We start from the raw sequence: 27,796 nt of genomic DNA, 5'->3' as shown, positions 1-27,796 counted from the left end.
ATTTGGCATTTATTGTGCTTTTTTTCAATTCCTATCGAAGCAGAAATTAGCTTGCTAACTAGGTGCATCAATTAGCTAGCTTGCAAGTTAAAGTTAGCTTGCTAGTCACCTGCAGTTAACTCTCGATGCACTGAGGAAATTAGCTATAAAACAAACAACAAACTGTGATACACTGGCTTTATTAAGTACCGGGCATGACATGGTGACCACCTCTGAGTGTTTACTGATATTCAACATGTGCAAGTCCACTTCGTATATTCTCCTCCGGTTAAACGCTTTTCAATTACGCTATTGGTCAATGTCAGGACTGTGAGGAAGTGCTCAAACAATTCGATGCGACCGGGAGAAGGAGAGTAAACTTCAAATAGGTAGGCCAGATTAATTATTCATTAATCAGTGCATGATGTTTCTCCCTCTCGGCTCCCTGTCGACGTGTGTGTGCATGCGTGCGTGGTCAGCTTTCCGTGCCCTATGATGAAATTCTGCTGACAGCCCTGGTAACGATAATTAGCCAGTTGGCACATTATACTTGAATATAATGTTACCTGGCTTAACATGACGATATTAGAAGTCTAGCTAGTTTATATAATTACAGTTGCAACGCAGTCATTCATGTTAGCTCTGTTTAATTGTTACCTATTGAATACGTACTGTATTGCTAATACACTGTATCATTTCTGTTCGGTTACAGGACCACACACACACACACACATAAACACGTAATTCACACACTTACAAATTCATTCTTTCAAGTTGTGGAGAAGATTAATAACGGGGATGGAAAAGAGCCTGCATTCTGATCGATGCCTCATGGTGATCACATCGTTGAGCAGCCAGCAATACATGCTCTCTACAACATCAACCATGCTGTAAGTCAAGATATAGAAGCACCGCCCGGCTCCGCTCATTCATCCAATGAAACGAGAGACCTACTGCAGTGCTACCTTTATTTTTCATAATCAGTGTATTTCCAGCAGTATTTTCCGTTATGGACAACATGCAGGATTCTACTTTAAAAGCAAGAGTTTATGATGGAGACAAAACCTTGATCCATGTCTGTTTTTCTAAAAACAATTGAATAAAATTAAAAAAAAAAATTGGAGTGTTAGATAAGTTTTGTTATTTAACATTATTACTGTAGTGTATTGGATTTTCATGTTAATCTGCACGCGCACATAGTGAGACTCACGCGCTTATCGCGGAGCAGGAAGTAGGTTGCAGTGTGTAATCGAGCCAACATGAGTGCCACTTGCTCAAGTTATGTATGCTGTATTCCATACGATGTCCAGTAAAGGTTCGCTAACAAATAGCGTCTCCCTCATCTTTTGACGGATCTTACAATTACCCTCGACATTATGTGTATGTATAATGACTAGTTATCCACTCCGATCTTTGCCACCTTTGATGTGTGAAAAACCGGGACACTCGGACAATTTTTTATTTATTTTTAATTAATTAATTAATTTTTTTTTTTTTTTGCGGGGGGGTTAAACCATATTTGCAAATATACTATGTTAACCGTTGTAGGACTCCCTATCGCCTCTCTTACCTATATTTGTCCTGACGCAGTTGCACTCACTCTGGACTCCTTTGTCTGCTGCTGTCCCTTTCTACATTAAATAGATTTTTTACTTTAACGTGTAAACATATACTGTCTGATTAAAATCTAGAATAAAATCCAATCATATGTCCAAACGTATACTCCCTTTAACAATGAAAACATTAGATGTATTATAATAGATTATAAACAACTATTTAACTTAATGAATTTGGGCAACCTAACACTGACATTTCTCACCTCTTTTTCGCACTTACTTTATTGCCAGATAAGTAGCTGTGGCCGTGAAGTGGTATACACTGCTAAAATCCGCTACTGCTACCCTGTCTTCCTCTGGCTTAATAATAATACAAACTAACGTTATCTCTAGCTAGCACCTGAACTCACGGTGGGGTTGTGGATGTGGATACGCGCGGCAGAACTACAGCCCGGGCAGTTGCTAGGCAATAAGGTAAGATTTCGTATTTCTGCTACTATCAAATAAAAGTATAGACATGGGCAATCGTCGCTGTGTATTACCCGTTTACGGACACAGGATTGGATGTACAAACATAACCAGGAACAAAACAGTACAGCAGTAGAAGGAAACCAAATTAGGTTTTATTTCGTTGTACAACAATGTGCAATGACAATACAGGTATTCTGATTCTGATTCGAAACTATTCTAAATTAGAAGTACATTTCCACAAAAAACAGGACAATTCGTGTCCCGGGAAAGAATATTAATTTTCCAGGACAGTCGCTCAAAAAAGAGGAGAATCCCGGGAAAACCGGGACAGGTGGCAACCCTAAACCCCTCCCGTGCCATGACTTAAAATAGGCGTAAGAGTAGTAGCCTATGCGCAAGCATTTCTGACGATCTAATAATATCACGTCGAGAAGATTTTGATATGTACGTAGGCCTACGGTATTTGCCTGTGCCATGTTAATTTGTAAAATGTATTTAATTGTCATGTATTTTTTTTTTTTTTTTTAATGGGTTGGGTTCGTAAAGCTAGCACTTAGTTGTGGCCGGAAAACACTTTTTGTGCAATATTTCACATACATTGCAGTGTCTGGGAATACTTCGCTAAAGTTACATAATATTCTAATAAGCAATGAAACACATTAATAGTGACTCAGTACAGTTTTTATCTGTAATATGAGCTACAAACACTTAGGTCTCGGTAGACTCTTTCGGCTTTGATTTGTTTGAGAAAGGCAGTTGGACTCGACAGTGATCCTTACAACTTACCAAAGAACCAGTGGGCCATGGACATTGACATGCGGCCAGGAATCGGGTTTCCTGACATATATGTAGGCCTACCTCCTTTCGACGCCGGGGAAATACACAAAGCAAAGCCTTAAGGCATACAAAAGCCTTGACGCTTGGGCGTAGGCCTACTTCCACAAAGCAGGATTACAAAGGTAGCCTAGGAGTGTGATTTAGCCACCCATAAGATGCTAATAATAAACAAAATTTCAACATATTTGTAGAAACTTTTAACCCTTTTGCGGGTACAGTCACACCGGTGTGATTAGCCGTTTAGCGCGTATGCTAAAACCGGTGCAATTAGAAAACTAGATTGGAAAAATTCATAGCTTTGAGGAAACAGTGCTTTAACATAAAATATAGCAAATGCTAACTGAAAACTGAGAAGCTTAATAACGCTAATGAAAACATAACGAATCATGTAACGTAACACGCAAGCTACATAGAATAAAAATAGGAAGTGGCTATTCTTACGAGTTGTAACAATTAATTTTAGTCTATTCTTACGGCATTATTTGGATTTCCGGTGGCGCATGCGCAGAGGTTATTTTCGGACTCGGATGCCGTTCATTGTCGTAATAATAAAAATTTTCACTATTCTTACGACGTGAACATGTATACCAAGTTGTCGCAAGAATAAAATGCGGTCGGTTTTTACGACGATAGCAGACATTGTCCTGTCGTAAGAATAAGTTCGCACCTATTTTTACGGCAATTTGTTTTATGTGTCTTGTGGGGGGTCACCTAGCCCACCTCGAGCAGGAGCTGGGGACTAACCAAGCATAACTCCAGCCGGCCTAGTATTACTGGGCTAGGGGTCACCTTGATTTTTGCGCAGGGCAGACATTCCTCAGGGTTGTCGCCATCTTTAATGCACCCCGGACGTGTACGGAAATTACCTCCGCAGAGGTTATTTTCGGACTTGGTTGCCGTTCATTGTCGTAATAATAAATATTTTCACTATTCTTACGACGGAAATGAACGATTTATTCCGAGGGAACAATAGAGGTGATAGCTGATTATTGTTTATGAGACACTTCACAACCTCCAACTGTTCCTATGGCTATGTGTACAAATATGAAAAATAAAGATAAAACACAGGCCGCACCTTCGGCGCCGTTACATTGGGGAGGGGGAAAAGTTATGCCATGTTTGCGTCTGCGGCTGCGCCTATCTCTAAATCATTCTGTCTGTATGTCCGTCTGTCTTGTCTGTGTGTGTGTCTGTCTGTGTGTGGACAAAATCACCTAACAAACCCATTCATGAAGTGGACAAAAAATTTTATTCAACATGTTGAAATGTAATAATAAGCAAGTTCATCAAGTTGTTAAAGTAGTTACTCCTTCCAAATCGTACGTTACCAATGAAATTCTACCATAACAAAACATACTGCCACAGAATCAAGAACATGTTATTCTGTGGACATAGGCCTACATGAGTTTTTGCTTCAATAGACATGAAGCTACAATAATAAAGTTTCGCTTTATCATCTTGAAACCACGGCCGGTGTGCAACTTGAAAAGCCAAGTCGGCATTGTTCATGTTTAGATGCATCGCAATCACGAAATTAAGAACTCCACTAAATGTGTTGTTTGCCAAAACCACGAAATTTAGAACATACGAAAATAAAAGCGTTTACGGTAGTCAATTTCATGGGTAGATGACAGACTAATGGCCATGACATGTTCACCTCTGTGAGCTAAAAAGTTAAAGTCAACCGGGCAAAGTCATAGTCAAAATTGCATTTAGAAATTTTCAGCAGCCCGTTTCTTTGCCGCCTCTATACTCCTGGAGCACCTGGTGTACAGGTTGACATGATTCGCCTGCTCCCACTCCCCCACGGCCTTTACAAGTAACTCGTAAAAGTCCAATTCTGCCCCTTCGTGGAGAGCAGACGCCGCCATTTCCATGTCTTTCTCTAAGTCCGAAAATAACGCCGCCATCTATCTCTTAGTCTAAGTCCAAATCCGAAAATAACCTCTGCGCATGCGCCATTAAGTCACGTGCGAAGGGGTTAACGTTATCTGAGTAACTGTCTAAACTTGCTTTGTGGAGTACCCCCTTATGAGGAAAACTGAGTTTGTCTTGGCTAGCGGCTATCTAACCATCTGACACCCCCCCCCCCCCCCCCCCCCTTTGTAGAACACAAGGCTCATTATCATGGATGTTTTTTTAATAAATGGTGACAACAACTTTACAGTTACACAATATAAATGCAAGGTGCTACATATTTAATTGATTAGTAGTCAATACTGTACATAACTTAAGGTATGATTTTACCCAAAAATCCAACATACCTGACACATTCCTATCCTCACACTCTGCTCACTTTATACTTATTAGCCTATTTATATATTTATTTACTTATCTTTATTTTCAGTGGTGTTTTCTTGTGTGCTTTCTTCTTGATTTTATTACTATTACTACTACTATTGCTATTGCCTGAACCGGGACCTGAGTACCTAATTTCGTTCCCTTTCATGTACAACATGTTCCAGAATGACAATAAAAACATTCTTATCCTTATCCTTATAAAATGGTCAGCGACCCATTTGCTTCTCTTTTCTTTAGCTTTCGGCAGTCTGTAAAAAGATAGCTCCGATTTCTTGTTGAATCAATTTGTACAGTCAGTCGCACAACAGCTCTCTCCCATTTTAGATATGTTTTTTTGTTTTCGCGGCATTCAAGCTGGACGCTAACGCTGCCAGTCAGATAAATAAAAGACAGCATGATTGTGCATGTAAGAGGGTATAGTAGTGTTTGTGTAAGAGTATAGTGGTGTGTGTGAGAGATTATGATGCTGTGTGTGAGGGCAAGTATGAATTGCCTCTCAAGGGGGCTCTCATAATTTAACCCAAATACTCACATATTACAATAATTTTCCTAAATCATAAGTGCTTTAAAATAATTCGTCCATCTACAAATGCTTATCTCTCACGTTATTTAACTAGGCCTACAAGTTACATTTAATAGCCTATTTACTATAAAAATTGATCTCGTGAACTTAATCGTGATCTCGGGACTTCTCTTTTGAAAAACCGGAACCGGAAGCTAAGTAATTGTTGCCAGCTTCATGGAGCCCATTTTCAACCCGGTTGAAAATTGTGGTTGGCTAGACACTGGTCGTCAAGGCACTTAGCTGTCGAGCAAGTAACCAAACAAGACCTTACTGAGTCTACACAACAGTTATGAATTGTCCTTAGCAACGGTCCTAGAAAGACAGTTGACATTTTTCAGAAATTAGAATTCCCACGATTTAAATACCATCATCCATACTGTTACCATTAGCTAACTCTAGCGAGAAAGTTTTAAGTTAGACAACCTCAAAAGTTATTAATAAAGAATTTTGAGGAGTGCTTTCGGAAAAAAATGGTAAGACGGCAAGCCACGGTAAGAACGGCAAGTTTGTTTTCTTGTCTAAATTAAAATGATAGCCTCCGTATATATAAAATAAACATTGATTTGTAGTAATAATATTTATTCGTAATAATATTAAGTCGAAGTGTCAATAATTGTTAATATGTATTTTTTTTCCTGTTACTTAGGAATCTCTTAAGGCCAAGGTGTTACTGTGGTAGGTTAAATTAAATGTGCAAATCTGGCTGTCGCTCTGCATTTCTCATCGTTTGAATGCTGTGATGTGATGTGAACGCGTTGTGTTTGCCTGCAGGGCGGACGTCGGTTACACGGATATGGAAGAAATTGGCAATGCTATGCCTACAGCTGAACTAGGGAGGTCTCTGCCTTGATACATCACTTTGCTGCCTTATGGTGATATTCTGGGTGAATTAATATTACAAGCAGTATGGGTGAATCACAAAATGTGATCCTATCTAACACGGGATATTCTTAAGACATTGCTCTAACATTACAACAATTTGATATTTATACTTTCAGAGCACTATGTAGGGTGCAGGGTATTCACATGACCCAGTCGAGGATAAGAGTGCTCATGGACCTGTATTTCCACACGCTGTTGTTCTGCTGGCAGAGGGGATTCAACAGAGAACAGACATCTGTGCTTCTGTCCATCGTCAAGGCCATTCATGAAAACAATATGGGTGACTACACATAAGTCATGTGATATGGCATTTTACCCGTGAACAAGATAAAATAAGCATGGACTGAATAAGACTGTATACATCAGGAGTACGTTTAACAGAAATGGCCTTTGAATTTAAATTTTATGCATCTTTGTTGTAATGTGTATTGTCTGTATTTGTAATGTGTCTAAATCAGTGTAAGTGTCAAGTTGCTGATCCCTCTTCTCATTTCAGAGACTTTCCTCATCAACATTGATGACATCTTCACTTACTGCAACGAGGTTCTGCTTTGTCACTCTGCCAGGGTTTGTGTGTGCATGTGTTTTTATGTGTGTCTTTGTCACAGACTGAGTTTAACAATATATGGAATAACTGTATATATTTAGTTTGCTACACTGCATGCTTTATTGCAATATTAATAGTGTGACTGTGTCACTATGTCTTACCTATGTCTATGATTCCCTCTTCCCCAGAGACCTCCATTTGGTGTTGACCTGTTCAGCTCAGAGCAGGTGACTCAGATTTCACAGTACTTTGTAAAAACCTACTTCCGACACTATACACTATACAAGTATGTCTTCACTGACCAGGTGATTATGCAAACATATGTGTTTGTCTTCTGTTGTCATGGAAATTCTACTTACTTCTGTTTGTCATTTAGTATGTTGGTTTGCTTAGTAGCCGTGCTTTATAAAATGTAAGTCACTCCATCTCGCCTCCCTTTCGCAGGTGCGATTAGAATTATCTTTGTCCTATTTTGGAACACCTTGTGACTTACACACTGAGGATTGTGTGTCTTCAGGCACGGAATAGGGTGGGTAGTTTGAGTAATTTTAGTACTGGATGGAATATAAATGGATAGTCGCGTAATTGTACAAAATTGTTCAAAAGAGTGAACATTCTGAACAATACTAAAGGTTATATTAAACATTTTTGTCCCATTGTCATTACAAATTTGTCAGCTAGTTTGCCCCTTCAAACAAAATGTGATGCACAAAGGGAACCTGAGTAAACACAAAATGCAGTATTTTAATGTTTATTTTGTTCCTTCAGGGAAAATAACATACACCCATATCACCCCTGTGAAAAAGTAAATGCCCCTTTAAACTTAGTATCTGGTTGGACAACCCTTAGCAGCAATAACTGCAACTAAACGCAAACTAAACTAAACTGCTCTTTTCAGGTCCTGCCACATCATCTCTATTGGATTCAAGTCAGGACTTTGCTAGGCCACTTCAAAACTTTTTTTTTGCTTCTTTTTAGCCATTCAGATGTGGACTTGCTTCAGTGTTTTGGATCATTGTCCTGCTGCATCACCCAATCACACTTTAGCTTCAGCTCATGCATAGATGGACATTCTCCTTAAGAATTGTCTGGTAGCCTACATAGCAGAATTCATGCTTCCTTCAATGATGGCAAGTCGTCCAGGTCCCAAGGCACCAAAAAATCCAGGCATTGTGTGCCTGTAGAAGCTTTGTGGTGACTACTTCTCTCTCATGGTAAGGTCCTACATACTGTATATGCCATTTAAACTCAACAGGGCTGATTGCAATCAAGCCTGGCTGTGTTCAGTCATCTGAATTTAATTATCAACTAAAATTTTGTTGAGTTATTTATTTCAGAAGAAAGGGGGCAATTACCTTTTCCACACCACTACACATATACATATACATACACATATACAGTTATGTCTGTAAGTATTTGGACAGTGACACAATTTTCATGATTTTGGCTGTATGCCACCACAATGGATTTGAAATAAACCAATCAAGATGTGATTGAAGTGCAGACTTTCAGATTTAATTCAAGGGGTTTAACAAAAATATCATATAAACTGTTAAGAATTACAGCACTTTTTATACATAGTACCCATAAATTATAATTATATTTTATATATATATAGGATATAGGTACTATAAGTTAAAACATGTGAACCATGGGTGTCAAAATTTGGCATTTAAGTTGGCAACCAAATTTTACTTGAAGTTGATCTCAGTCTAAAGGAACTATATTGTGTTATTCCATCACTGCCAGTTTCACAAGGGTATAAACATGATGCAACATGCATTCAAAATCCTTTTTTCATCCATAATCGTGGGAAAATTTGAAAAATGTAAGACTTTGGTTGATTCTATTAAATCATTAATAAAGCATTAATTACTGTTTTACACACGCTGGAAAATAAAGTTTTATGTCAATAACTATTTTCTGTTCATATTTTACATGTGTATGTGCCTGTGTGTGTGCGCGTGTATAATGTAGGTCTTTGTATTTATTTCTGTTAAAACCCATTGTGTTTAACATAAAAGTAAAGCGACTTCAACATAACATAAAGTAAATTGTAAAATCTTACAAAACGTTTCTCCCTACTGCCCAAGATAGGTTCAGTCTACCCGTCTTGCGTGTTGCCTTCATCAGGTCTGTAGTAATACTCAGACCCTGTTCACACCTGGCATTAACATGCGTCTTGGGTGATCCGATCACAAGTGGACAGCTCTAAGTGCAGGTGTGAATGCACCCAAGATGCATTGAGGACACACTGAGATCCGATCGCTCAGACCACATTCGGAGGTGGTCTAGGCCGCATATGGCCACATTCTTTTAGTAGTGTGAACGTAAATGTGTGCTGGTGTAGCAGAGCTGAAGTGATTACCTCGTGTGAGTCCTGTGTAAAGCCTTAGGTAGCGGGTAGCAGGTAGCTGACCGGTTGCAGCGGCTACGTCACCCCCCCGAGACCTGGTTAAGTAGTGTTGTTGCCGACAGGCTAGGGGCAGTTTGCCTTTAGCTCAACTGGCAACGACGCTGGCTATAAGGGGTTGGCAGCGAGCAGTGAGAACTTCAGTTTGAAACTCGCTCGCTCGCCGACCCACACCCGTTACACTGGGCCACACTGAAGGACCACCTACTTACAAGGATTAAAGTTCTCCATTGCTATGACGGTGTATTGAAGTAGTCTAATCAATTAAGCACGTCTAGGCGGACGCGCGCACATACAGCTTTAGTCTACACACAAGCCGACGTTAGATTAACATCAAAATATACATTTATAAACAAAACCCCCAAATTATGAGAGTAATAGAAATAGTTGAGATTGCAAGATTGCAATCAAGATCGCTGTCAGGTCAGCAAAGATTTATGTAGGGCCTATGTAGATAAAGCTTAGTATCGTGTCTTTTCAATGAAGTTACACCTTGGATTTACTGACAGTGATTAATCTTTTCTGAAGCAAGTCTATTCGTGGCACTGTCATGCAAAATAAGATGAAAACACATTGTTATACTAACACACAAAGTTCAAGTATCCTTATGATTTTTAAAGACCTGCCTTAACTTAACCCCATACCGATTTTCAAAATTAAATACACATACATGACTTTTTTTTCCATTTAAAATAAAAGAGTCACTTTGACACACTCCCGCGTTAATCCGCTGCGGTTCTATTGTTAAATAGGCTATTGGTGTCTGGGACACCATGATCCTGGCAGCTGTATGAAACCGTGAGATGTAGTAGAACGTAGGCTATTTGAAAGGTAAACAGACAGTTAATGACCCAAACGCAAATATTCATGTAGGCTAAGGGCATGTACACACTGTCCGCTTTTTTTTTTTTTTTTTTTTTTAGAAAAAGCGGTGGCTAGACCGGTCAAACATTGGTTCAGCGCAGCGACTGATATTATCGTCATTATCGTCATTGTTATTATTTTGTCAACCTTTTTGTTGACAAAAAATAGCAATGGCAAAAATTAAGAAATTAGTAAATCATAAATCCTCTTTAAAAATATGATTTTAGCTTTTCATTTTAAGGACAAAATCCAGAACCGGCTTCTTAGCATGTAATCCATCTCTTCGTTGTGATTGGTCATTTGGTATGTGTGTTTATTTGCATGTAGAGCGGGGAAGTGAGATCCGATCACAAGTGGTCACTTGAGACGCATGTGGAGACACATTCTAATGCCAGGTGTCAACTGACATACTTAGAGCTGTCCACTTGTGATCGGATCACCCAAGACGCATGTTAATGCATGAACAGGGCCTCAGCCTACGGTATGTGTAGGGAGAAGACCTAGATGGACACAGCCATTATGTGTGCTATTTTTTCCATCTTCTTCAAGACAGCTCCAAGATTGTCCACTAAGTCACTGGTCACTGTGGAAGTAGTCTTTGGTTTTAAGCTGTACAGGGATATCTAATTAGTTCTACTGTGTTTTTTTTCTTGGTTTACCCTGCAAAACAATTAAAAAAAATGTATGTGTATGACTACTCTAAGTTTGTCCTCTGTTGATGTATTCTTGTCCAATGACCACCAGACATTGTCGTCATCTCTGTCAGATCTTCATATTAGCAAGCAAAGGAAATACAACCAATAAAACCACAGTTCACTGGTTATATTGCAAACAGAGTTTTTCATAGGGAAGGTGATAGTTTGCAGTATCTATTTTTATGCAGCATCATATATTAAATGACACATAGAAAAATGTGAATGCATGCAAATGTGAATGCAACTATTGCAAAACATATGGGCTAACTGCATTTTCTGTATGCCACTGCTATATTGTATGTAACTCTCTCTCTCTCCCTCTCTATAAATATATCATCTTTTGTGTTCATTTTGCAATCTGATCAGCAGACCCAGGATTGGAATGGCCCTGTGTAAACAGGGGAATTCTGTAAATTTACAGATTCACAGTCAGATTTAAATGGAACAAAATACAAAAATAAATAAATAAAAAATAACAGGGATTGAAATATCCAAAACCCAGGTTGAAGCAGAATAAGAGATTACATGCATCCACTACAAACATAGAAACCATAATGTTTTATTCTCAAATAGAAGCAAACTTCTTAACTAGGCTCAAAACAGTCAAACCTTGTTCAGTCTGTGGACAACTTATATCACTAGCTAGCCAGACAATTCCACTTTTCAGCAGTTGACTTGCAGGATAGCTCACTTTCTAAGCTGCTAACTTGACACCTACATCACTTAAACTTGCAAGCTAATGTTATTTTCAGAGAGTATGCTCATTAGCAGAATCTTCATGCGAAGAACAAACAAGACTCAGAGGGCAGCAGTGTCTGTTAGCTTGCTAATAAGCAGCCCATGCTGGCTATACTTTCTATCAGAAACAATTACGTTATCTCTGTCCAGTTAATGTTTAACTGAATAACGTAACATGATACAAATAGTTCAGCTAGCTAAACACCACCTAGTTGGTCCACAATATCCTGCCAGAAATTGGATTTAATGAGTTTTCTGTACCATAACAGTAGTGTAATGGACAGTCGCCTCTCCTCAACCAAGCTGATTAATTGGTCCTTGCTCTTGTCTCTGCACATCACCGCCATAACTGCAGTTTTAAAAAGTTTATTCTTCGATTTTGAGTCTTCCTTCCCATTCTTGCTCGTTTCTGTTCATTAATAAAGATGCTGCCTCCACAACGATTTGCTCGGGGGGGAAATGCTTTCATCTACTTCTGATTTTACATCTACTGCCAATTCTACATTTTTAATTGGGACCAATGGCTGTCGCCAATGGATGACTACAGACTGAAGGGGGAACACATTCTGGTGAGAAGAGGTGATAGTCCGCCACCACTGGTTTTTGATGGACCATAGGGTGTGTGCCCCTAGTTTTACACACAAAAACACGCTGCACTGTCATTTTTGCACTGAAATGTTGGACTTGGTTTGTTGGTTGTGTGGTGTTATGCCCTCAGCGCAAAACTTGTATGAAAATACAACTTTTCATCAGACAACGCCTCTGTTTGCACTGGCCACCCCCTCATCTCCCACACAGTGTAAGCAGTGATTTTTGGAGAACACATAAGGCATTTCTTGCACAACACAGGGGTTTGCTACATGAATTTAACAACTTGCTTGCACCAGCATGAAATTAAGGCCCTTTATTTGCAATATAAAGAACAGAATATAGTCATAACAGGGCAGCCAATGATGCCCCTCCCTTGACAAAAAAATTAATATACTGAAACAAGAGACATTTTGTCAATCTATTATGTCTTCAAATGTCTCTTTGGAATATATTCCAACACAGAGTAACAGCACCATTCTGTTTTATACACTGGAGAATATACAGAAGACATCTAAGAGAGCTTCGCTAACACATGCATTCCCTAAATTGACTCAAACAGAAATCTTGTCTCCAAAATAAAAACACTTCAGAATGATATCACCTTTTCAGGACAGACAAGGAAACTGAAGTTTGAAATTTTTTTCAAGTATTCATCTTTTGGTTTCTGCTTTAAATTTATAATTTGTTAACAGCTGAAGTGAATTTGAAAAACCTGCAGGAAACATCAATCACTTGAATTTCCAACCTTGGATCCAGGACATCAAACAGCAGATTTCGATAACCATTTGCTCAGCTTAACTACAAACACTACAAGTCCATAACTATAGAGGTCAATCAGAAAGATGAAGAGGCAACAGAAACGATTCTGGTAATTCCCACAGTCAACTATCAACTAGCTTGTCAGACCATCCAACATAATACATATTTTAACAGCAAATTCAAATTTCAAAACACAATGAACATGTGAGTATTCATGAAGATTGAAGTGTTAATGTTATGATGCACTTCCGTAATTAAAGAAGCACAGGTCCCAACTCAGAAAGATTTTAACCTCTTATTTGCTTAGGATATTTAGGCAAACTGTCAGAATTTAACTAAGACTTTTATCATATCCTTCAAGAAATATCCAGATGCCTTAACGGACAAGTTTCAAGTACCTTTGTCAAGCATGCATCAGCACCATCCAGGTGTGAACTGGTGTGAACCACCTTTTAGTTCAAATTCTAGCTCCACAACTTTCTTCCACTTCTGTTCAAACTTGTGCCCGTAGTGAGAACAGAAGAAATTTCAGGTAGATGAAAATTATTTTATCAGCTGGTTGTACTCAGGAAATGCAGCTGCAGGATTTTTTGTGCTACATCTTGCACCGTATTTCACAGGTAATTTTGAAAATATGTTAGACTGCAGAACAGAAATAGGTGAAGCAAGCAAATTACACTTTCCTTGGCTCAGTTCAGAAATATGGGGAGGACAGACTATTTGATAACAGTGCTGAACTATGATGACAGTTTGTGGGACTCACATACCCTTTTTCACACACAAAGAGAATAGCAGTTAAAATTCTGTATCAAAATTTGCTAGACCGCTAAATGCTATATTTGTCAAAGTTATTAAACAAATACTACAATATACATGTTATACAAGCACTTGAACAAAGTGTAATTTAAGTGACAACCTCTTCAAGGCCAACCAGAATGATTTTGGGAGAGTTCTGAAACAAGGCAGCCCGGTTCTGCTGCTCTCCCTTTTTGACCCAGTGGCCATAAATCCGGAAGGCGCAACCGTCGATGAGTTTGCGTACTCCACGCAGGGAATAGGGGTCCCTGGTCAACAGTTGTCGTGTTAGTGGCCTAGCCCGGCGGTACCGGCTGAAAACTCTAATACAAGCCAGGACTGTCAAGATAAGAACCTAGAGGAAAAAGATCATTGTAAACATGTGTACAACATCCCTGACTTGGTACTTACATACATGAACAATGACAAGAAGTTATGAGTACTCTCAGTGCAGTGTCTGTTAGCATATAAATACTACATTATATACTTGTATATACAGTATTTATAGACTGGCAGACACTACCCCCACGGACATTCGACCTTGGTTCTGGAGGACCACAGTGCTGGTTTGCGGTTTTACATTCAAGCTAGGCAGTTAACCCCTTATATGGATGCACCAATTTAATTTGTCATGTTTTAGGTGGCAGTGGAAACATCACTCTACAGCATCTAATTAGGCTCTATGGTAATGGGCTTTTGTGACGTTTTTCCCTTGCGCTGCCGTTATTGTATAAAATGACCTCTGGAAAAATATAGGCTACTGTAGCAGATCCCTCTTAATTTAGAGGACGTAACAACATACCTAAATGTAATAATAAGTTGATATGTTGCAAAATTAACAGAATACATTCACGGGGGCTTATATCTTAAAAATACTCCAGAATTACGGTGGTTGCTACTTATTGATAGCACATCCAGGCATGAACAATAAAGAAAGAAAGGTGACAGTGAGGTCTTCATGGATTAGACAAAGGGCACAACAAAAACATTAGGCAAAATAATAAACAAATAATTTGCAGTACAGCCATTTGCAGAGTACTGATTGCTATGGCTGGTTTTATTGGTCTTGCCAAAACATGTAGTGTAGTCAGACTCCATTCTCTTAAGAAAATTTGAAATTATTTTTACATTGGCCTTATAGCTGAAAGAACCAGACAAGTGTCATACAAACCCAATGAAGCTGCATTTCTGTTTTTTGATCTGTGAAATCAGTCTCTAACTGAACCATGAACTGAGTATCACTACATCCCTAACTCAAATTGAATATTATTGTCTGAAATTAACTGTCATACGTAATCATGAAACAGTTTTTGGGATTACAGTGATTCCAGCATGTTTTAAATAGACATGAACAAATACTGTGACAAATGTTGCAGCTAGATTTCAAGGCTCAAATTAATGTGAACAATCGTTTCATTTAATCGTTTTACTGTGTCTCAGATGTGTCAGCAAATACAGTAAATATTGCATTTGTGTGATGTTGCGTGAAGTATGGACGTGTCGATTCGCTTACTTGAACTGAGAAGCTGTTCAGGTCTCAGTACATGCTCATGTGCTTTAAGGAAAACTAACATAAAAGTGAAAAAGGCAACAAATTAACTACAACTATAATTCAAAGGACATTGTCTGGATTAACCAATTTACCTTCCCACTTCAGTTTTTAAACTGAGATTTTAGTGGTTTAAGACAGCTGGAAAGGTAATTGGACCATACAGAACCAGAGTTGAATTGCCCTGTCCTGATAGGATAAACTCACCCTAAATGACTTGTGGGGGCTAAAGTGGTGTATGTCCTGTCTTTGGTACTGGCGAAAGAAAGGATGACCCAGAGCCTGCTCAGCTGTGAGTCGGACGGATGGCTCCACCACAAGCAGCCTGGAGATCTGAGAGAATGGGGAGACAGGAAAGGAGAGGGGAAAGGCCAGGGGCCAGGAAATTAGTGGCATGTCTACCAGCCTATAGATACATTTTCAAAACTACATTTTTAAATAAACAACTATTCTGATGCTTAACACTTTTCATGCGTACCTTAAAATAATATAAGTCACATTGGGAAGTAGAATAATTAACTTATCTTAATTTATCCTTATATACTTTTGTATAAAAGTGATCCTTATTTTCACATTACTTAATGTACTAATTTACATTCATAATCATTTTTATCTTTTCCTCCACCTTATTTTCTCCCTAACTTTAGATTTGCTTCACTGCAACATCCTCTTTACTTGTGCAGGAGTACTGAAATACAAGGAATACAATTCTGTGATTACTGCAGAAAACAGCTATTTTTCACAGTACAGATTCCACAGTGAACAGCTGAAGAGTGAACATTGACTGGAAGATAAGTGCATCTCACTTCAACATTATCTGAGCAACTTACAGGTGCTTGACAAGTCGGTGGAAGTTTCTAATAATGTATAATGTATAATGTAATGTAAGTAATGTGGCAAGGGGATCCTGACTGAGATAACCCCCTCCACCCTGGTGGAATGAAGCTAATTATGTTCCAACACTCTGGACCCTTGGCCATTGTCAGCTAACGACATGGCTCAGATGCAAGCCTTTGCTGTAGAGCTCAGTCTGAATTTTTTCATGTTTATTCAGTGTGTTATTGTGGAATATACAGTGATAGGGGAGGAGGGCATATCCCATTTTTTCCAAATCCACTAGCTAAACATTCACACAAGGTGCAGTGATCCACATAAATTTAATGGAGTGGATCTGGAAAGTCTACACACCCTTTAAAATTTCTTGTTTCTATTGTCTTGAGGCCTGAAATGAAAACTTATTAAATCAGATTTTTCCCCCACTTTCATTTAGACATGGTAACCCACAATATCAAAGTAAACAGAAAAGCAACACATTTGTGAATATTAATGTAAAACAGAAAAATGAAAACACATTGGTTGCATTAGTTTACACACCCTTTATGATGGGAGTTGTGATAGTGCTAAGGTGTAACCATTCACCATCCAAATTTTGCCCAAAGCTAATTAACTTCACCTGTGACAAACTGAAGGGATAGCGCATGCCAGTGTACGGAAACAACCATGGGCAACAGGGAGGAACCAAAACATCTCCAGGATCAAATTCTTGAAAGGTACAGATCATGAGAAGATTACAAAAAGATATCAAAGGCTTTAAATATGTCAATAAAAACCACAATCAAGAAATGAATTAAATATGGCACCACCTGGACCTTACGTGTATCAGGCCATCCTACCAAGAAGGATAACTGTGCAAGGAGGAAACTCCTTAAGGAGGTCACCAAGAGGCCAACAACATTAAAAGAGCTGCAGGACTTCATGGCAAGGACTGGCCACCATATGCAACAATTTCATGTGTTCTCCAAAATTCTGAATTGTGGGGTAGAGTGGCAAGATGGAAGCCACATCTCGCAAAGAACGGCATCCAGCTTATCTGAACCAAGCAAAAAGACACTCTGGATCTCTTGTTCCCATGTGGAAAAAGGTGTTGTAGTGTGACGAGACTAAAGTATAACTTTTTGGCCTTCATTCCAAATGACATGTTTGGCGCAAAGCCAACGCAGGCCATCAGCCTGAGTACACAGTCCCTACTGTCATGCATGGTGATGGCAGCTTCACGTTAGCAGGCTGTTTCTCTTCAGCATGGACAGCAGTTCTGGTCAATAGTGCAAAATACCAAAAACCTGCTTTATAGTTATAGTTATACATGGGGAAGTATGTCACCTTTCAGCATTACAGTGACTCAAAGCACAGAGGCAAATCCACAGTGGAATAGCTGGAAAAAGGAAGATCAATGTCCTGAAATGGCCCAGTCAGAGCTCTGACTTCAACCCTATTGAAAATCTTTGGACTGACCTGAAGAGAGATGTTCATAAGCGGTCCCCTCTCAATCTAAGTGAACTCGAACTCTACTGCAAAGAAGAATGGGAGAACATTGCAAAATCTAGAAGTGAGAAGTTGGTGGAGACTTATCCAAACAGACTCACTGCAGTTATCAAAGCAAAAGGTGAATTCCACTAAGCATTAATTTAAGGGTGTGCAGGCCTAAGCACCCAAGACATTCCATTTTTATACCACCTGATTTCAGCCTTTAAGACACCAAAAAAAAGAAATTTTGAAAGGGTGTGTAGGCCTTCTAAATCCACTGTAGTCACCTTGCTAATTTGAATGGTTAGCTAATGGATTAAACAACCCTAAACAGGGTTCTACCCTTTAGTTACTCAAAGCTGGCAAACCAGCCAGCTTGCTAGGTCAAAGTTATTAGCCTGACTCAATCAAATCACCTTTTAAAATACCTTACCAACTTTGCCACAACAAAGTCAGTAGATGTAGTCAGTCATTTTTACATTGTGACATCATTGTGTTGCAGGAACCCTGAACTGTAATTAGTCATAAATTTACCCTGCATAATGCAGGGAATGTCACACTAAGGTATAGAAAATAACCACTGGTACAGCATTACACACATCACCTTGATTAAAGAGAAAAAATGTACAGAGGGCCTCACCAGGTCCTTGACAGTATCAGACCTATCGTCCCACTCCGGGCCACTGAATTGGTAACGCCCCTCCATTATCATCCTCAGCATCAGTAGTTGCTTGCGATGCCAAAAGGGTGGGGACCCAGCCAGCAAGGTGAACAGGATCACCCCACATGCCCAACTTAAAAAAAAAGGTAAAGAAGTGAAACAAAGGCGACAAGATATGACAGAGGTAACAGGAGAAATACAGTGGCAGAGAAACCACCATACAAAGGCAATGATGGAATAGAGGAGAGTAAGTGAAATATACTTTACATTACATTATTTTCATTAAGCAGATGGTCTTATCCAGAGCAACTAACACAGGTTACAATTTTACATGTCATCCATTTACTGTATACAGCAGGATATTTACTGAGGCAATTCTGGATACCTTGCCCAAGGATACAACTGCACTGCCCCCGCACGGAATGAAACCAGCAACCTTTCAGTTACGAGCCACGATCCTTACAACTAGGCCACACTGCTGTCCATTTAAAAGGAGGAAAGACAAAGAGAGAGATACCATACGGATACATGAAGGAGGCAAGAGAGTGAAAGCCTCCGTTTTAAGGAAAGAAGCAAAGGAGTGAAAACAATAAAAAAAAAATACATTTAAATTTTTTATTTGGAGACTTACAGGTCAACCTCCTGTCCATATCCTGGGTGTGTCTCATCCATGGAACACTTCAATATTTCTGGCGCTAGATAACCTGGAGTCCCACACAATTCTGGTGAAAGGGGAACAGAAAATGTATACAACATCTAAATCTAAACCTAAACCAAATTCAATAGGTCTGAAAAATTACCAGATAATAAAAATTGCCATTAAAATAAGATTGTTTTTTTTCCAATTTGTACAAAAACTGGACGTGTGGGCTTAGGCCGCTTAGGGCTTAGGCACAGGCCGGGCGCTTAGGGGGTGCTTAGGGGTGCTCTACACTCTCAAACAGACCTCAGTGCAACCCCAGTTGTCTCCTTATATCCCAATGTCTACATAGTATTTATAACTTTTTGTGCAATTGCACCCCTCTGTATCTTGTCCTGGCACCACGCCTGACTTTCCGGAATTTAGGGGCATGAAAACTAAAGGAAGCCTGTCCTGTATTGTTAAAACAGACTTCTGGAACATGTAGTAGTCCAGCAGTGGCTGACCCTGTATATTACTGGTACAATAATCATAACTGCATCCTGACATGGTGACACATGCTAAAACTCCCTGATGTTATAGTTTGTGTAGTGCTTAAATTTTGTTGATAAAAAAGCTATTGTGTGTTTACAGATGCTTTATAGAGAGGGCTGTAAAGAGAAAGGCTCTGCGTGACATAAGCACCATGAGCTGAAACACTATTGTGAGTTAATGATTTCAGACAGAGCAGGGTGTCTTTAAGAAAAACGTTCAGCATCTAGGAATATAAATCATTAATTCCTTCTGTACAACTTTGCTCTTGCTATTAAATAACAAATATCATTTGTTTTTGTCATCCTCTCTCCTACTTCCCCAGTCTCTCACCTCTCAGTTTCTCACCAGGCTGGAGTTGGACTGAGAAGCCGAAGTCAGACAGCTTAATGTTCCCCTGGTCATCCAAGAGGATGTTTTCAGGCTTCAGATCCCGGTGGACTATGTTCAGGGAGTGGAGGTACTGAACAGCTTCTAGAAGAGCTCGCATTATACTCCTGACATATGAAAGATGTGCAGAGGGAGATGTAAAGGTGCTGTATAATATTGTTGAAATTAGTATAAAAATATGTAAGTAAATAATAAATGGTCATGTTCTGTCCCTGTGTTTTAGAGACCTGATTAATGCTGTAAACTAAAATTTAAGTACACAGATTGTATAGTATTGGAGAAAAGGGTAATTCAAATGTTGATGTAGCATTACACTTTAATGTATGGAGGTGGAACAAGGTTAGTGTACTGCAGTTGTCAGGAACAGTTTTTGTTTATTTTCAATTAATTGCTTTATGGAGCTTTTGGATTAAGTGCATTATACAGGTAACTTTGAGCCAATGAACTTGACTGGAGTGCTAGGCAAACAAACATACACTGACCTAGTTTCCTTCTCACTAAGAGTGACTTTTTCTGTTAAGTAGTCAAACAGCTCTCCTCTTCTCATGCTGAAAAGTATCAGGAAAGGGAGAGAAGAAATTAGTTTTAGTTTTACCCCAATTCATAGCACAGAACCTTTAAATTTAAAATGCAGAATTTCATTATAGAATGTATGTAATTCTTTCCAGTATATTCAATACCAAGTGTATTTGATAGTGTAGCTGAATGCACTGTTATACTTACAGGTCAAACACCAAGAATATGAAGGTTGCTGACTCATAGGAATCAATGAGGGTAACTTTAGAAAGCAAGAAAGAGACAAATTACCAAGAGACATGGACACTCAAAAAAAGCAAAAATATACAAAAAGAGAGTATTTCAGTTCTTTGCAGTGAAGCCATTGGTGATAATATTAAGTTGAAGATTAAGTTAAGGTTCTCATCACTGTTGTGTTTCTGATTATTACAAACATTGTTCAATTTAAAAACTCAAATTCAAACAGATACTCCTTGCTTATGCTCTGTACCATGATGAAATAAATAACATCTAAATGCACTGGGCACCACAGTTACCCCAGAAAGTAAAATATCAACATCTAACATCTTTGGACCCTGAAATAGTGTTGTCTAAAAAGTACAAAAAAAAAAAACCATCTAGTTTTCATGATTTTTTCCCCTCGATAAACTGTGTACACTCCATGATTCAGCTGTTCAAGGTGTGTTAATATAGAGCCTTTTAAAAACAATTTTCCGATCTCTGATTAATGCAAAACGTTGCTTAGTTATAGGGAAATAGACAGGGAAATGAGGGGTCGAAATTTAAATTTCATGGGCTAACCTAAAACCTCAAACCCCTCACAGCTGCATGACAGCCTATAATCGTACAGTGTTATCTGATCTAACCTCAACACAGGGATTGGCTGCCATGTTGATTCAAATAACCACTAATATGCAAGACCCCTTAAAGGTCATGAATTTAAGCAGAGCTGAGGTCACCTGGCTAGCTGCACAGTATGATGAACAAGTTATTTCAACCAGACAGCTAATATATCGCTGAAGATGACATTCAGTTAATCCTACTTTTGTAATCACATACAGACAGTTAAGTGTGTTCCCTCATAGAACACACTTAACTGCCTGATTATCTTTTTTTTTAATTTCTTGTTTACATAGGCATTGATATTCTGTCCTTTTTCTGTTTGTATCATTCACATACATTGGTGTCTATTTGTGGGAGGGCACAACCTGCATGTTACATTTCATTTAAGGTACACCTCTGATGGTGTATGTCACTTGTTATTACTCTTGTTGAAAAGTGATGGATGAAGAACAAATTTGGTTAGGTGCCAAATATGTCTTACTTTCAAGGTAGACACTTCTGTTACTTTCATATAAAGATAGGCTCCATTTTTACAACTTTTTTTAAACTCAAATAGTTAGCTAAAATAAAAAGAGTACTCAAGTTTAATGTTTCTTCTAAACGTGCTAGATCAGTGTGCACAATAAAGTGCACCATTTCTGAGAAGCTGTGTGTTCACTGAAGTGGATGTTCGAATGCCACATGTCAGAGCATTATTATGTACAGTGTGCATAACCTGTTGATGTAACTGTTTTATGGCCACAGAAATGAAGCTGCAATTTTGCCAGCAATGTTATTAGGTGTTGAGCAGGAAGACTGCAAGAGGTCATTTTTTGAAATGTTAACACACAAAGAACCCAATACCAGAAGAAGGCAGTTAGATGGTAAGGTAGGAAGTACAGCTCTAAGGCCCACCCCCTCAGTTAGGTTTAAAACTAGATGAATCAAAATAGCAAAAATCTTCTGAGATGCTTGTTCATGGCAAACTGGTGCATGGCAAACAGGTGTCTGAGGAACAAGAAGTGTCTAGCCTGCTTCTCATTCATGGGAGGCAGACTCTGAAGGGTGTGGTTATTATATCTCTGATAAAGTAATGATTTTATGTTGGTGCAAGTTTTAGTTGCACATCATGTATGTTAATAAGGAACACAATGGAAAACACAATAAGGAACACAATACTTGCTTACATGTCTAATGTAAGTTTGTTCTCTCTTTAAAGGACACATACCAAGGATCTCCCTGGGTTAATGTAGTGTAATGGTATCATGATATAACAAACAGTTAAACAAGTGGTTAGATGGACTCCCTCAGACAAGACTCCCTCTTCTTTCTATGAGTGAGTCTTCATTCAACAAGGCTGCCACTTCTGCAGTAAGGAAGTATACATTTTGAACATTGTCTGTCAAGAGTTGTGAGTATGTAATTCAAGTAATACACAACTGTCAGAAATACTGTGTAACAATTTTATGTAGGTGCAATGTGTCATGGTAGCTATTAAGGATGACTGCCAGTCTTTTTTTAACTGTGGATGGTGTGGATCATTCTAAGTGCAGTTACAGTATATTGTGTAATGTTTTCTTTCTTCTAGAATCAAAGAATTTAGTACACTTATTTGCACTTTGCACTTTATCTAGCTGTAGGAAAATGGGGTTTATACCAACCTTCTACTACAGTTTAGCTCATAAAAGATGAAGACAAACATTCTTGTGCACTACGCTAACCTGCTACCTTAACATTTTAACATTCCGCTAACGGCTATACTGGGAACTGGGAACAATGTAAAGCTGCTTTGTGACAACTTGTGTTGTAAAAAGCGCTATACTAATAAAAATGAATTGAATTGAATTGAATTGAATACAGAGTCCCTTTGAGGACATGGTCAAAAATATAAACTCCCTTAGTAATCTGTACCCTCACTTAATCAATCCATACTCATGGTTTACTCATGAGTATGGATTGATTAACACTCAGATGTCGCCTTAGCCAGTCTGCAGCCTAGATACCACTGACACACTCTGCTTTACCCAAACCATCTTGGCAGCATCTGCCCTCTCTCCTCCAGGTCTGCACACACAACACCCTCCAACCCCTCACTTTCTGAGGATCTGCGTGACCATCAGACCAGGCTCAGGGCAGCTGAGAGGAAATGGCACAAATCCAGAGACCCCGCTGATCTGACCAAGTATCAATCTCTCCTCTCCTCTCATCTCATCTCACACATCTCTACTGCCGCTTACTACCAGGACAAAATCAACAGTACCTCAGACACCCGCAAACTGTCACGACTTTCACCGCTCTCCTCTGCCCTCTGCCGCTGCCAGCCCCCACCTCTCTGACTGCTGATGACTTTGCCACATTTTTCACTGGAAAGGTGGATGTCATCAGCAGTCAGTTCCACTCCACACATTCACAGCCAGTCTCCATCCACATGCAACACACTACTGTCCACATTTTCTCCTATCTCTGAGGCTGATGTCTCAGCGTTGGAGAAGCTGCTACTCTCCAACCGACCCACCACCTGCCCCCTGGGCTCAATCCCCTCCCATCTCCTACAGGCTCTCTTTCACAAACTCTTACCTGCACTCACACACATCAACACATCACTCACCACTGGCACCTTCCCCACCGCGATTAAGCAGGCTCGGGTAACCCCGCTGCTCAAAAAACCTTCACTTAGCCCCTCCTAAACAGAAAACTACAGACCCGTCTCTCTCTTCCTGTTCCTATCTAAAACCCTCGAATGAGTCATTTTCACCCAGGTTTCTGCCTTCCTCTCCCAGAATGACCTGTTGGACACCAATCAATCTGGTTTCCAAAACGGCCTTCCTGTCTGTTGTTGACACCCTGTGGGTGGCGAGAGCTGCCTCCAGGTTGTCGGCCCTCATCCTGCTAGACCTGTCCACCGCATTTGACACAGTGAACCACCAGATCCTCCTGTCCACCCTTGCTGAACTGGGCACCACCGGCAGAGCCCTACTTCACAGACAGATCCTTCAAGGTATCTTGGAGAGGTGGGGAGTTTAAGTCCCACCGGCTAAGCACTGGGGTACCTCAGGGATCGGTGCTTGGCCCCCTCCTCTTCTCACTATATACAACCACACTGGGCTTGATCATTCAGACGCATGGCTTCTCCTACCACTACTATGCCGATGACACCCAGCTCTACCTCTCGTTCCAACCCAATGACCTCACAGTCTCAGCACGGTGTCTCTCAGACACCTCAGCCTGGATGAAGGAGCGCCAACTTCAACTCAACATTTCCAAGACTCAGCTCCTAGTCATCCCAGACAGCCTGTCGATCCAGCATGACATCACCGTTCAGCTAGGCTCAACAACACTAATTCCGTCCAGGTCTGCAAGGAGCCTGGAGGGTTGTTCTGCCCTGCATGTTTTGTTGTTTAATTGTTTGTAGAAAATGTAATACCACAGCCGACCACTAAGTGATAACATATAGAAACGTGTATATTAGAATTATCTATAGTTGTAGCGAGGAAAACAGAGGAAGTAGTTTTTCTTCCTTCTTTTAAGGGCGTACTCACACTAGGCACGGTTGCCTTGTACCGTGCCTGAGCACGATTGTCCCCCCATCCCCACTCCCCAGCTGGCCTGCGCTCACATTGCGCTTAACGTTCTGGGCCCAAGCACGCTTACATCATCACAATGCAACATTTTGTGTTGAAGAAAAGTGCTCTCGCACAGCACAATGGAGTTCATGATTGTACTTACTTTGTGGCTTATTTCGAGTGACACATGGCCCTCTCACATGCCTTATAGATTTATTGATTATGCAACACAGCGATTTTCATTTAATCATGCTGCATGTATAAGAAGATTTTTAAGGAGGCATCTGACGTTTCAGTCAATAAGCTAAGGGACAGGCCAATATTTTGTGTCAGATTACAGTAGCCTGATCACAATAATGTTAGCTAATGTTAACCAGTAATCATTACAGCAACAAGCATCTTCTATTACTGCTTGGATAGTACACTTTTCAATTCATTTGAGAATATTTGGGTTAATAACGGGTCTGGTTCTCACCTTATTGACGTGAATTGTAGCCCGCGAGAAACCTTCTTATACGTGTAGCACGATTAACTGAAAATTGCTGTGTTGCATAATCGATGCTAACTGGCTGGGGAGCTAACGTTAGCTATCTAGCGATAGATTTGACAAACATAGGTAGCCTGTTAGCGAACTAGCTATCTGAACGATTGTTGAAGACTAGCTACTTAAACAGGTTGGCTGCTTCATTTGTGATACTCTGACTAAGCCCATGACAACAGCAATGCTTACATCGCCATGAAAAGTATGGTTAGTTTTATTTCGCTTGCTAGTAATCAAGCTAATGCGGGAGAGTTATTTTTAGGTATAGATCTACAGAACTAACCAATCTAATTTTGGAGGTAGCCAGCTTGTTATATTTAAGGAAGTCAGCTAGCTAATCAAATGATGGTTTCAAGGAATTATGACTGGGCGTGTAACTAACAGATATCCAGCTAACTGTTGCTGTAACGGATATATTTGTTAAATGGGATAGTCGCATCATTGACGTCTTGTTCGAGTTCCGTGCTTGGGCACGGTTAGCGATCACACTGATGCGTACCGTGCCCTAGTACAACTGAACCGTGCCCGAGCCCACCTCTTCAAGCCTGGGTTCAGCGTACCGTGCCCGGGCACATTACGGAGCGATCACACTAGTCAAATGAACTGGACTTTGGAGGTCAAATGTGCTCTGGCACAGTACGGATTGCCTAGTGTGAGTACACCCTAAGTTGTAAATGAGGGTGCAATGGGAGTGAATTGCCACTTTAATCACAATTAATTCTCCTGCTGTAGCCCTCAGAAAGCAATGGTTGTAAGTTAATTTTTGTTCGTATGTTTAACATTCTATTTTGACGTAATTCATTGTTGTTAGAGTTTTGTTTTTTTTTACTATTCGTTAGCATGTTGCTAATTCGTATTGTTTTCTATGAGCAATACGTTAACTACTGTGTCATTTGATATCAGTAAGCTATTGTTATATACATTAAGAGAAGAAACAAAATGTAAATTTCATTTATACTTACCTGATTAGGTTAGTTTAAGTCTAATTGTGGTCATTTCATATGTTTTCCTTATACAGTTTTACTCTTATTCATGTTGTTTGTCTGCTTCATCTGCTTCCAATGTGTTTTGGAAATGTCATTAAAGAAGCAAGGAGGCTCATTTCCTGACGCATGAGTAGAGTTTGGCCTGCATCTGAAGACACAGCTCTTCCACTCTCACCTGACACTACTCTCTAAAGGAACTCCTCATATGTCAAACTGTCTCCTACTACACTATAAAAATGTATTCTAATGGTTTAACACAATCATTAGCTTTACCTGTTAGTTTATACCTTGCCTGGCCAACCACTGAAATATTGTTAACTGTATGGTTTTTCTCTTGTGTTGTACCTCACTTGTAAGTCACTTTGGATAAAAGTGTCTGCCAAATGAATAAATGTAAATGTAAATGTAGATCATTTGGAAAAGCTTTGTACAGGTTCAGTGACAGCAAATGTTAGTCTCTGCCTCATATTTAGTTAATTCATTAAAATCCAAATGGCTTCAAGGTAGTCTACGGTAGGTAGACTACCTATCTAGACTACCTACCGTAGGTAGGAATAGAAGAATACGAAGAAGAAGAATACTTTTGACTTAACTGTTCAAGTATTCACGCAGAGCATTAAAATAACTAACTACATGCCAGGAAATCAGCTCCCTGTCAACTGCCTAACTTTTCTAACTTGGCCAACTCACAACAGATAACCAGCCAGCTAGCCATCTACACTCTCATTTGGAAAAAATGAGAGTCCATGCCATGTTCACATTTCTTGTGCCCGCTGTAGCAGCATGATGCAGGCAGGTCAGCCAGTGACACTGGATAACCATGATACAAGACTTAAGCTCTCCAGTGTGAAGCCAAACTCCCCTTACTCATGTCTGCACAGTGAGTGCAGTGACAACTGTGCTGCTGTATCAGTTTTTGAAGTAAATAGCCTAGTGTGATAACATAAATAATTTTGTGTAGTTTGTTGGTGCTTCTTTGTCAGAAAGTGTATGTGTATTTATCTATCTCTCAGGAGTCAGAAGGAGGATGTAGGAACATTTTTGACCAGTTAAGTGATCTACCACTCTAAACATTTTTGAGAACCACCAAAGCAAGTTTGTTGCTGTTGAACAGATAACCAAATAGAGGGGTTAATAATTAGTAATTAATACATATTTACACAGGGAGCAAATTATGCTACTATTTAAATAACAAGCTAAATATACTACAGACAAATGCTTCACAAATGTTCATCAAAGCCTGCCAACTATCTGTAAGTAAGTAGCATTACATTGCAACATTATTATAGAGCCCTTCAAT

At 39.5% G+C, this 27,796-nt stretch overlaps 2 protein-coding genes across 3 annotated transcripts in view; one reads left to right on the top strand and one right to left on the bottom strand.

The window, feature by feature from the left end:
- The first annotated feature begins 5,897 nt into the window (after nucleotides 1-5,897).
- Nucleotides 5,898-8,423, top strand: ccdc189 (coiled-coil domain containing 189). 2 transcript variants are annotated; one of them, XM_036548225.1, is made up of 8 exons: nucleotides 5,898-6,182; nucleotides 6,356-6,384; nucleotides 6,481-6,546; nucleotides 6,708-6,871; nucleotides 7,088-7,158; nucleotides 7,327-7,443; nucleotides 7,583-7,667; nucleotides 8,037-8,423. In XM_036548225.1, the coding sequence occupies exons 1-7, from the start codon at nucleotides 6,180-6,182 to the stop codon at nucleotides 7,664-7,666; spliced, it is 534 nt and encodes a 177-aa protein (XP_036404118.1). In that variant the 5' UTR covers nucleotides 5,898-6,179; the 3' UTR covers nucleotide 7,667; nucleotides 8,037-8,423. The 2 variants fall into 2 exon arrangements, with proteins under 2 accessions (XP_036404118.1, XP_036404110.1); XM_036548217.1 differs by having other exon boundaries at nucleotides 5,898-6,200.
- Nucleotides 8,424-13,474: 5,051 nt separating this feature from the next.
- Nucleotides 13,475-27,796, bottom strand: part of phkg2 (phosphorylase kinase, gamma 2 (testis)) — a 28,448-nt gene continuing 14,126 nt past the window's right edge. Inside the window, exons 4-10 of the mRNA XM_036534996.1 lie at nucleotides 20,792-20,846; nucleotides 20,551-20,616; nucleotides 20,012-20,175; nucleotides 19,139-19,229; nucleotides 18,487-18,640; nucleotides 15,750-15,875; nucleotides 13,475-14,348 (exon numbers count right to left, since the gene is read on the bottom strand). Coding sequence (XP_036390889.1) covers nucleotides 14,103-14,348; nucleotides 15,750-15,875; nucleotides 18,487-18,640; nucleotides 19,139-19,229; nucleotides 20,012-20,175; nucleotides 20,551-20,616; nucleotides 20,792-20,846 — 902 coding nt within the window. The 3' untranslated portion in view covers nucleotides 13,475-14,102. The remainder of the gene's footprint in view (nucleotides 14,349-15,749; nucleotides 15,876-18,486; nucleotides 18,641-19,138; nucleotides 19,230-20,011; nucleotides 20,176-20,550; nucleotides 20,617-20,791; nucleotides 20,847-27,796) is intronic.

This window comes from Megalops cyprinoides, chromosome 1 (assembly GCF_013368585.1).
Source record: "Megalops cyprinoides isolate fMegCyp1 chromosome 1, fMegCyp1.pri, whole genome shotgun sequence".
Classification (NCBI taxonomy): domain Eukaryota; kingdom Metazoa; phylum Chordata; class Actinopteri; order Elopiformes; family Megalopidae; genus Megalops; species Megalops cyprinoides.
This window is presented reverse-complemented; position numbering and strand designations above follow the sequence as displayed.

Coding starts and splice junctions, on each gene's coding strand:
- ccdc189 (XM_036548217.1), top strand. CDS start 6,180: ATGGTAAGACGGCAAGCCACG. Junction 6,547..6,707: donor CCTACAGCTGAACTAGGGAG/GTCTCTGCCTTG, acceptor TTATACTTTCAG/AGCACTATGTAGGGTGCAGG. Junction 6,872..7,087: donor CATTCATGAAAACAATATGG/GTGACTACACAT, acceptor TTCTCATTTCAG/AGACTTTCCTCATCAACATT.